Source organism: Colobus angolensis, unplaced genomic scaffold (genome assembly GCF_000951035.1).
Source record: "Colobus angolensis palliatus isolate OR3802 unplaced genomic scaffold, Cang.pa_1.0 Scaffold194, whole genome shotgun sequence".
Taxonomy (NCBI): domain Eukaryota; kingdom Metazoa; phylum Chordata; class Mammalia; order Primates; family Cercopithecidae; genus Colobus; species Colobus angolensis.
Genome location: NW_012115088.1, coordinates 1,853,698 through 1,865,060, shown reverse-complemented (window position 1 = coordinate 1,865,060; position 11,363 = coordinate 1,853,698). Strand labels below are relative to the sequence as shown.

General features: G+C 37.0%; 1 protein-coding gene across 1 annotated transcript in view; it reads left to right on the top strand.

Annotated features, from left to right (window-relative positions):
• The first annotated feature begins 327 nt into the window (after positions 1-327).
• Positions 328-11,363, top strand: part of ARFGEF1 (ADP-ribosylation factor guanine nucleotide-exchange factor 1 (brefeldin A-inhibited)) — a 107,435-nt gene continuing 96,399 nt past the window's right edge. Inside the window, exons 1-4 of the mRNA XM_011940903.1 lie at positions 328-354; positions 1,411-1,567; positions 3,732-3,878; positions 6,476-6,655. Of these exons, the coding sequence (XP_011796293.1) occupies positions 6,617-6,655 (39 nt within the window). The 5' untranslated portion in view covers positions 328-354; positions 1,411-1,567; positions 3,732-3,878; positions 6,476-6,616. The remainder of the gene's footprint in view (positions 355-1,410; positions 1,568-3,731; positions 3,879-6,475; positions 6,656-11,363) is intronic.

Sequence of the window (11,363 nt, the reverse complement as noted above, 5' to 3'; positions counted from 1 at the left end):
TAATATTAATGCTTCTGCTTAATATAAATAGTTACTTGACAAAAAAGAAAATATTTTGAGAAAAGGAAATGCCTTGGGAATTAATAATCTATAACTTCACCTATCCTTATGATTGTTAATGTGCCTATTCATATAGTTTTATATTATTTGTGTAAATTAAAAAATTTAGATGAAACAATTTTAGCACCTAATTTTTATTAAATTTGCATTCTTTCCAACTTTATATATAAGTTCCAAATGAGTTTATAAAAGTTATTATGAAATTACTCAGTCTTTTTGCTGTCAAGTTTTCTAATGTATGCTTCTTTTTTTTTCCCCCTCAGAGGAAATAAAAGCAGAAACTGAAAAACAGAGGTTTGTGGGATTTCTTTTCTTTAGTAAAAATAATTTTCAAACTTGTCAGTCTTGGTCAAAACAATGCAGTCATCTGTATTTTAGTGTGGCAAATTTTCTGCATGTGAGTTTATAGTAAAATCAACTTTAAAAATAGATTTTAAGAAATACAATTATATAAAAACAAAATATATGATTATGATTATATTTCTTAAAACCTATTTTTATATATATTTGTAAAAATGTATGCATGTGTTTTTTTGGAGACAGAGTCTCGCTCTGTTGCCCAGGCTGGAGTGCAGTGGTGCGATCACAGCTCACTGCAACTTCCGCTTCCCAGGCTCAAGTGATCCTCCCACCTCAGCCTGCCAAGTACCTGGGACTACAGGCGAGCACCACCATGCCTGTGTTAATTTTTTGTAGAGATGGGATTTTGCCATATTGCCCAGGCTGGTCTCGAACTCTTGGACTCAAGTGACCCACTCGCCTTGGCTTCCCAAAGTGCTGGGATTACAGGCATGAGCCACCAGGCTCTGCTCTAAGCATACTTAAAAATACAAAAAGATTCTCATGTAAATAAGTATCTAAAGATACTTCTAAAATACCATAAGATAGCCTTCAGAGTCTTTTCGTAGACTTTGATTCATATTTGGAAAAATTACTAGGTTTTTTTATAGTGTTGACCTTTTTAGGGCAATATCGAATAACTAAAAAGCTCACTTTTTGACTTAAGGACAAATAGGCCATTGCTTTTTAAGGTATTGTGATGCCAAATTTGTTAAGTGACAATAAAATATTTCTGTAATAGAAGCACCTTGAATTTCACAGTTTTTGTAGACCAGTTTTGCAGACAAGATTTCAGTGTCTTGTGTTCAGTCACAGCTCTGGCCACTAGCTTTTGACCATGTGGCAAACCACTTCACTTCTCTGGGCTTGGGTTTCCTCTTGAAATATGGGAAGATAGAGGACTGGTTTAGCAAGATTCCTTTTAGAACTGAAATTCTGTGTTTCTACATGGGTTTATCGTCAATATTATAAATGTGATATGCTATAATCAGACTTTTCTTTTTCATTTAGTCCTCCTCATGGAGAAGCAAAAGCTGGATCAAGCACCCTTCCACCAGTGAAATCAAAGACAAATTTTATTGAAGCAGACAAATACTTCTTGCCTTTTGAGTTGGCATGCCAGTCCAAATGTCCCCGCATAGTTAGTACATCTCTAGATTGCTTACAGGTATGTGTAAAATGGCACTTTCTAAAAACTGTCTACTTTGAATGTGTTTCTAAAACATTATTCATGTTGATGATTCAGACATTTCCATGAAAGCTTTTAATACTCTTTTTTGTAGTAAAACATCCAAATAATTTTTTATATTTAAGACGTAATAATAGTTGCAAAAAGACGTTTCTAGTTTAATGATAACAATCATTAACTTAGTGGGATATAAAATCTTTAGTAAGGCCGGGCGCGGTGGCTCAAGCCTGTAATCCTAGCACTTTGGGAGGCCGAGACAGGCGGATCACGAGGTCAGGAGATCGAGACCATCCTGGCTAACACGGTGAAACCCCGTCTCTACTAAAAAATACAAAAAACTAGCCGGGCGAGGTGGTGGGCGCCTGTAGTCCCAGCTACACGGGAGGCTGAGGCAGGAGAATGGCGTGAACCTGGGAGGCGGAGCTTGCAGTGAGCTGAGATCCGGCCACTGCACTCCAGCCGGGGCGACAGAGCAAGACTCCGTCTCAAAAAAAAAAAAAAATCTTTAGTAAGATTGTCAGTAATGGAAAGTGTTGATTTGGTCTCTTCTCATCAGTGAAATGCAAGACCCGTAATACTTTTAACCTGCTGCCAACTTTACATACATCACCATTTGCAAATAATTTTTCTAAGTGCTGTTTTTTTGTTTGTTTGTTTGTTTACTTTTTTGAGATGGAGGCTTGCTCTGTCACCTGGGCTGGAGTGCAGTGGCGTAATCTTGGCTCACTGTGACTTCTGCCCCCGTGTTCAAGCAATTCTGCCCCAGACTTCCGAGTAGCTGGGAATACAGGTGCGTGTAACCACGCCAAGCTAATTTTTGTTTTGTTTTGTTTTGTTTTTGTTTTTGTTTTTTTTGAAGAGACAGTTCTACCATGTTGGCCAGACTGGTCTTGAACTCCTGACCTTAAGTGATCCGCCTGCCTCGGCCTCCCAAAGTGCTGAGATTACAGGCGTGAGCCACTGTGCCTGGCCAGTGTGTCTGCTGTTTTATATGAAGCAATAGGTTAATATTGGCAGCTTAATATAATTTAATATTTAACTGCTATACTTTAGCCCTGGCAGTCATTTATGTCAGAAAAATTTCTGAACTCTGTTACCCTGTTTGACACATAGACAGAGGATCCTCATAGATACTATATTTGTAAGACAAGTTTCTAAGTAGAGGAATACTTCTATTTTCAGGTATTCTTACTATTTGGGCATTATATGTATTCAACTATAATTAAGTGGCGAGGAAAAGACCATATGATTTGTCCTTAAGGATGGGTTAAAGTTAAGTTCATCTGATTTGTGATCTTGTTTTCACTGGAAAATTAGAATGATAATATCTGAAGCCTTCCTTCCAGAGTATACTGATAATGATGAATGAACAAATCTATGATTTATTTCAGCTAGTATATAGAAACTGGGTTTTATACATATTGATGAATCATTTGGAAAGAGATTGGGGGTCATTTAAAAGCACGAAGATAATTTTCACAAAAGCAGTATCAATAAAACCTTGTTTATATGGAAAGCAATAAGCAATTTTTTTTTTTTTTTTGAGACAGGGTCTCACTATCACCTAGGTTGGAGTGCAGTGGCACAATCTCAGCTTACTGCAACCTCCACCTCCCAAGGCTCAAGCAGTCCTCTCACCTCAGCCTCCTGAGTAGCTGGTACTATAGGCATGTACCACCACACCCAGCTAATTTTTTATTTTTTGTAGAGATAGGTTTTCCCCATATTGCTCAGGCTGGCCTCGAACTCCTAAGCTCAAGCAGTCCGCCCAATGTGGACTGGCAATGTGGGAGGCAAGCAGGCCTCCCAGTGTGCTGGGATTACAGGCATGAGCCACTGCACCCAGCCACAGTAAGCAATTCTAACTCATCAGAGACAGGTTCTCAAGGCTTGGCTTTCTCAAAATATTACCTGATGGTTTATTGTGGTTCTGTTTTTGTGGTTATTACAAGTATAAATACATATTTATATGAATAAAGTTTCTACAGAAAAAGTTGATATAACTTTGGCTTTGATAATACCTATGTATTTTTATGTAAAAATTTTTATATATATTCAATTGTATACTGTAATTTTAATGTATATTGCATTAGTATATATAATATTTGTTACTTAGGATCTTTGTTTTCTTTATCCGTTTTAGAAACTTATTGCTTATGGGCACTTGACTGGCAATGCTCCAGATAGTACAACACCAGGCAAAAAATTAATTGATAGAATTATTGAAACAATATGTGGCTGCTTTCAGGGCCCTCAGACAGATGAAGGAGTTCAGCTGCAGATAATAAAGGTAATTATTATATAAAGTAAAATTGTTATTAATAATCTGTATCTTCAAAATTCAGATGCCTTTCACCTTAAAATATTAGGAAAGATCATTTTATGTGCATTCCAGCTATAATACAGGTTATTTGAGGCCGTGCGCAGTGGCTCATGCCTGTAATCCCAGCACTTTGGGAGGCCAGGTTGGGCGGATCACTTGAGGTCAGGAGTTTGAGAGCAGCCTGGCCAACATGATGAAACCCCCATGTCTACTAAAAATACCAAAAAAATTAGCTGGGCATGGTGGTGGACACCTGTAGTCCCAGCTACTCAAGAGGCTGAGGCAGGAGAATCGCTTGAACCTGGGAGGCGGAGGTTGCAGTGAGCTGAGATCATGCCACTGTACTCCAGCCTGGGTGACAGAGTGAAACTCAGTCTCAAGAAAAAAAAAGGGGTTTTTTTGATGCTTTCTAGACTCCATATTAGGAGATTTTAATGTTGTATGCCAAGAGTTTGTTAGAGGAAAACTAGGTTCTCATATCTCTTCTTTTGAAGGTCTCAGTTTAGGCTTAGCCCCTAGAGTCTTCCAGAGTTTTTCTGTTTCTGGCATGTTTGTCATATATATGTATATTCCATCCATGAAACTTTAGGGTAGTTCTTAAAGCTGTGACCCTTCTAGTTTCTTCTGTACTATTGGACCCTTCATAGGGTGTCCTCTCAACTCATGAATCACCAGGTGGACACTACTTGTCTGCCAATTCTCCTGATACCCTTGCACACATCCATCTATTGAACTTGCTCGGCAAAACCCTGTTCTGAGTTCGTGCTGTAATGTACCTGTTTGATTGAATTCCTTTAGGGAAAAATTAGTAATGTTTTCATTCTGTTACAGATACTGAGTTCTTAATGTTATTGCTAATGGTAATGGTGGTGTGTTTTTATGGCAGTAAAATTATCATGTGCTATATATAGTACAGTACTTTTGAAATTGTTTTTACATATATATATATGAAGGGTTCTTTCATGTGTGAATACAGCCCTTTTGGAGCCTTTCAGTTTTATAGTTGTGTTTACTTCAGAAGCCATATAATATCTTTATTCTAAAAAAAAATACTGGGCATGGTAGCTCATGCCTGTAATCCCAGCACTTTGGGAGACCGAGGCAAGAAGGTCGCTTGATCCCAGAAGTTCAAGACCAGCCTGGGCAACACAGCAAGACCCTGTCTCTACAAAAAATAATTTTAAAATTAACCACATATGGTGATGTGTGCCTGTAGTCCCAGCTACTCAGGAGGCTGAAGTGGGAGGATCACTTGAGCCCAGGAATTGAGGCTTCAGTGAGCCGTGTTCACTGCCCTGCACTTCAGGCTTGGCAACAGAGTGAGATCCTGTCTCAAAAAAGACAAAAGAAAAAAAAAAACGGGTTGATCATTTTGACCTATCATGTATAGTTTCATATCATTTATGGTTTAAGATAATGCCCATTAATGCTAACTCTGCATAGCATTGTACAACATAAAGAAGACAAAAGAGTCTTTGCTCTTGAGAAATTGGAAGTAACCCAATATGTGAAAATTCACATAGGTGAAATTTGTTCATTTTATTGAAGTATTTGCCTTAGGAATTTGCTTTTTAATTTGGGACAGTCTCACTCTGTTGCCCAGGCTAAGTGCTGTGGCATGATCACAGCCTTGACCTCCCTGGCTCAAATGATCCTCCCACCTCAGCCTTCCAAGTAGCTGGGGCCACAGGTATATGCCACTTATGCCCAGCTACTTTAGGATTATTTTACATGCTTTATTCTAAAACAGTCATAAACCTCTTCAACAATAACAAAAACAGCACAATTACTGAGTTCAGTCTGTTAAAAAATATCTCAGAAAAATTTAGAGGCGAATAAGACACAATGTGTATCTTCCCAAGTTGGTGGTCTGGTTCAACAGATATCTCGTGTGACATGTCTGTGCTCTACTGTAACAGCTTTCATGCTGTGCATTTTAGTAAATTAAATAGTATTTGCATTAAAATGAAACCTTGGTTGAAACAAATCAGTTAAACGGTTTTCAGATTATGTGGAAACTACTGCCACAGTGAGGAAAACATGAAATATTTTAACAGTTGATATATTCAAGGCCAGTAGAAATTCTGTGTATACTACCTGCAAGTGGTAATTGTTTCTGAAAGTTTTCATTGTAATATGAAAATGCTTAATTTTTGTGCTGAAACTCTAGATGCAGAAAATCACTTTAAGGCTGGGTGTGGTGGCTCATGCCTGTAACTCCAGCACTTTGGGAGGCTGAGGTGGGAGGCTTGCATGAAGCCAGGAGTTCGAGACCAGTCTGGGCAACACAGAGAGACTGCATCTCAACAGAAAAATAAAACAAAATTAGCCAGGTGGTGGTGGTGCTCACCTGTAATCCTACAGCCAGCTGTGGTGGTGCTCACCTGTAGCAGCTACTCAGGAGGCTGCTGTGAGAGGATCACTTAAGCCCAGGAGTTCAAGGCTGCAGTGAGCTATGATCACACTACTGCACTCCAGCCTGGGTGACAGAGCGAGAAAGACTGTCTCCAAAAAAAAAAAAAAATCTCTTTAACTTTGTCCTTTTTTTTCCTCTCTTCTTAAAGGCTTTACTTACTGCAGTAACATCACAACACATAGAAATTCATGAAGGGACTGTACTGCAAGCTGTGAGAACATGTTACAATATCTACTTAGCAAGCAAAAATCTCATCAATCAGACAACAGCCAAAGCTACTCTCACTCAGATGCTAAATGTTATCTTTGCACGCATGGAAAACCAAGCAGTAAGTATTTTAAAAAGGGAGAGATTGTATAGAACACGACAGGCATTAAATATAGAAAGGAGTTTATAGTAATTAGAGTAAAATCTTTGTACCTGTAGAAAAGAATGTCTTTTATTTACAGTTCCACTTACTGGAGATTTGTGGTATTGTGTTTTGTTTTAAGGTTTACTGATTTAACTTTGGACAAAGTATTTTTAGTTGTTCACAAATAGAATGTGAAATATACTGATTGCCATCTTCCTTGTGGAAGTAATTATGAATTACTACTTCTATTGCATTCAAGCTTAGTAGAGTGTAATGTAGATATAAAATAATTTAATCTAATCTGAAATAAAATTAATTAAGCCTTAAAAAAGTACATTTCTGTACTTTTGACATGAAATATTCTGTACTTTTGAAATGAAATACATTTTTCCCCCCATATGCTAAAGGGGCATGATATTTCTTAAACTTTAAACTGCTTCAGGTTGATTGTTAAGAGGTCAGCAACCAGAGAATTGTTTTTAATTGCCTAGGTCTGCATTATTAAAAATGCACACCAAGCTTCTTATTTTGAACTCCTTTTAAACATAGAGAAAAATTGCAAAAATTTTGCAGAGCAATCCCTTTTACCCTTCACCCTGCTTCCTTTAATGCAGTTAACTTACATACCTACATAGTACGATTATCAAAAGCAGAATTAACACTGGTACAATACTGTTAACTAAACCACAGACCCTGCTTGAATTTCACCAATTTTCCCACTAATGTTTTAAGATTTGACCCAGGATCCCACATTGCGTTTAGTATGCATTTAGTTCTATGTCTTAGTCTTCTCCAGTCTGTGACAGTTCCTCAACTTTTTGTTATCTTTTTCATGATCTTGCCATTTTTAAAAGGATACTAATAATTTATTTTGTTGAATTTTCCTCAGTTTACTTTCTCTGATGTTTTCTCATGATTAGAATGAGGTTGTGCAGTTTTTTGCCAGAATATCTCTGAAACAGTGTTGTGTCCTTTTCAGTGCGTTTTGTCAGGAGTTCATGGTGTTGATATATCTTAATGTTGGTTATGTTAACCTTGATCACTTGCTTAAGGTAATTATCTGTCAGGTTCCTCCACTATGAAGTTAGTAGTTTTTCTTTTGCAATTAATAAATGTCTTTGGGGAGATATTTTAAGACTGTGCAAATATTCTATTTCTCCTCAGATCCTCCCCCCACTTCCCTCAGTTTTGATATCTATCAGTAGGTCTTGTTGGCAACAGTTAATTATTGTGGCATTTCCCTGATGATTTTCCTGTTTCTCTCTTTACTTCTGTATTTATTAACTGAATTTCTTCTCCCTTAATTATTTACTCAATTATTTATATCAGTCTGTAATCACAGATATTTATTTTATGGTTGTAATGTGTGCTACAGTTACTTATTTTGTTGCCCAAATTATTACAGTTTTGGCCCTGTGTCCTTGTGACTAGCTCCCATCCTTTTTTGAGTACTTCCATAATTTCTGGATTCTCAAGATGTTCCAGGCTCATTTTGAATTCTCCCAGCTTCAACCTTGGAATCAGCCACTTCAATAAGGAGCAGCTCTATCTCTTTTGATTGGAGAATGGTGTTTAGAAACCAAAATCTGAGTGCTAGATGTATTCATTGTCACTCTGTGTTATTGCTTCTAGGCCTCTCAGCAGATAGAGTTAGGAAATGTATATTTATGTACTATCCCTTCTGTCCCACTCAATTCCCACACCTGTATGTGACTTTCCATATGTTGGTAATAAAACCATGTGTTCATAGTGATATTTCTGATTCCAGTGCAACAATACGGGGTTCATTTCAGTCTTCTCCCTTTATTTGTAAACTTCTTTCTCTAAACAATAAGAAATATGGCTTTTATATTCTAAATACATTGATTATTCAATCCTTTATACCCATTAGTTTTAGAATTGCTGATCATTACCAGTGTTAGAAGCAAATTTACTAGGTAGGTTATAGCATTTCAGGTTTTTTTGTCTTTAGCCTTATCCATTCAAAATATTATTTTCTAGTTACTTAGATTAGTTCCTTTCTTCCTCACACTCTGCAATAGGGTAATGCTATTCTTTTGTGATAATAGTTAGACTCATTTGTTAGTCTCTGCTTTTCATTTTTGGTATTTGTCACATTCTGGTTAGTTTTAATTACAGTCATCTCTCAGTATCATTCATGGGGGATTGGTTCCAGGGCCCTCCCTTGGATACCAAAATCCATAGATACTCAAGTCTGTTTTATAAAATGGTGTAATACTTGCATATAATCTACACACATCCTCTGTATACTTTAAATCATCTCAGGATTACTTACAATACCTAATACTTTGTAAATAGTTGTTATACTGTATTGCTTAGGGAATAACGACCAAAAAAACAAGTTATCTGTACATGTTTGTTCAGTATAGACACAGCCATTCTTTCACCCCGCCATCAGTATTTTCAATCCCTGGTTGGTTGAATCCACAGTTGTAGAACCAATGGATACAGAGGGCGAACTGTACTTACTTATTTTTTAGGTATGTAAAACATAACTGTGATTTAAGAGTCAGAGCTGTACAAAAGGTCTACTCAGAAAAGTACTAATTCCTCCTAATTCCTACCACTGCATTCCTCTTCTCCCCTTCTTTCCACCCCTTGAATGTAAGACAGAAGCCACATGTCTACCTTACAATCAGAAGTGGTCACACAGGTACATTGTGGAAAGGGACTACACAAGGGAGTGAAATTGAGAGGTGGACCTCATTGGTGACCACCTTAAAAACTAGCTATCTCACATGCTATACATTCTCTTTTGTATTTTGCTATCATTGAGCAGTATGTCCTAGAAAGCATTTTATATCAATCCTTAAAGACCTTCCTCACTCTTTTTTATAGATGTATAGTTCTTTAGGATATAGTATAGTCTGTTATATATTGTCACTCTCCTTTGTAGTGGCATGAATTTATTTCTAATATTTTGCAGCCACAAACAGTGGTTTTGCTGCTTTTTTTTGAGGACGTAAATAAAATGTTTTTGTCACTTTTTAATGACAAATAAAGTATTATTGGTTTGATTTGATTAACAGACTTTGATTAAGTTCCTTATATGTTCCTGGCACTGTGCTAGGCCTCACTTATACAGTGACGAGCAAAACTGACTTGACTATTACCTTTGAAGATCTTACAAACATTTGAGGCAAAGAGTTTCCCTTAAACAACTATAGAACTGAATTATGGTAAAGGCTGTGAACATGTATTATGTTACAAAGGGTATTTAGTTCTGTGCTGTGGATAATTATAGAAAAGGTGAGGCTGGGCATGGTGGCTCAAGCCTGTAATCCCAGCACTCTGGGAGGCCAAGACGGGCGGATCATGAGATCAGGAGATCGAGACCATCCTTTAACACGGTGAAACCCCATCTCTACTAAGAAATAAAAAAAAATTAGCCGGGCGAGGTGGCGGGCGCCTGTAGTCCCAGCTACTCGGGAGGCTGAGGCAGGAGAATGGCGTAAACCCGGGAGGTGGAGCTTGCAGTGAGCTGAGATCCGGCCACTGCACTCCAGCCACAGAGCGACACTCCGTCTCAAAAAAAAAAAAAAAAAAAGAAAAGAAAAGGTGGAAAAGAGGGAGAGAAAGTAAGGGAAAATGGGATACAGACGACTTCCACATTTGCTAAAATCTTCTAAGCTAGACGTTGAATTCTTTGATACTAACTACTGGTAACCTTAATTTTTCCCTTCCCCCACAACATAAAACTCCCTACAAAGCAAATCTTGTCAGACTTTATTATTAAAATCTTTTAATTCAGACTTACTTTATAAATTCATATAATTCTGGCATTTCCACCTAACCGGGAATATTACTGGAGAATATGAATTGTTCATATTTGATACTGTATAAGATTTATGTTGGTGGAAATTAATTCTGTGAGACTCATTCTTATCTGGTCTTAAGGACCAAAAGAGATGTGTGAAAAGCAGTAAAGTGCTAAAAAATGAAATCTTGCGATCCCAGCTGTTAATGTTTTTACCATTTTATGAGCCAGTTTTACAGATAGTATTATATCCATAATAATGATAGTTTTTCTAAAATAAAATTCAGACATTTGTAGATACAGTGTTTTTCATAATTATCAGATGACTGGATAGAGTGATTTAAGCCTTCATTGTAATTCTATTAAATGTAATTTTAATTTTTTTTATTAAAAGATATTTGACAAGGTGACATAAGAACATGCTTCAGAAGGATAAACACTGACAAGTTCCCTCCCACTCTTGTTTCCCATTTTATTATTTCCTAATCTTGACCCTCTATAGGTAACCGTTACTACTAGCTTCTTATGTATTTTTATAGACTTTCATTCTGTATGTATAAGCAAAAGTGAATGTGTGTGTGTTTCACACAAATATGAAATGCAGTGAAAATGCTTTATAGTGAAAGTCTTTCATCTCTGTTCTTATGTGCTGATTTCTAGCCACCTAAGAAGTAAACATTGTTCATTGTTTTTAGTATAGTTTATCTTCTCCATTTCTGATAAACTTTAATTTCTAAGCATAGAGAGAATGGCACTTTATTATTTTATTTATTTATTTATTTATTTTTGTTTTTGTTTTTGTTTTGTTTTGTTTTTTTTTTGAGACGGAGTCTCGCTCTGTCGCCCAGGCTGGAGTGCAGTGGCCGGATCTCAGCTCACTGCAAGCTCCGCCTCCTGGGTTCACGC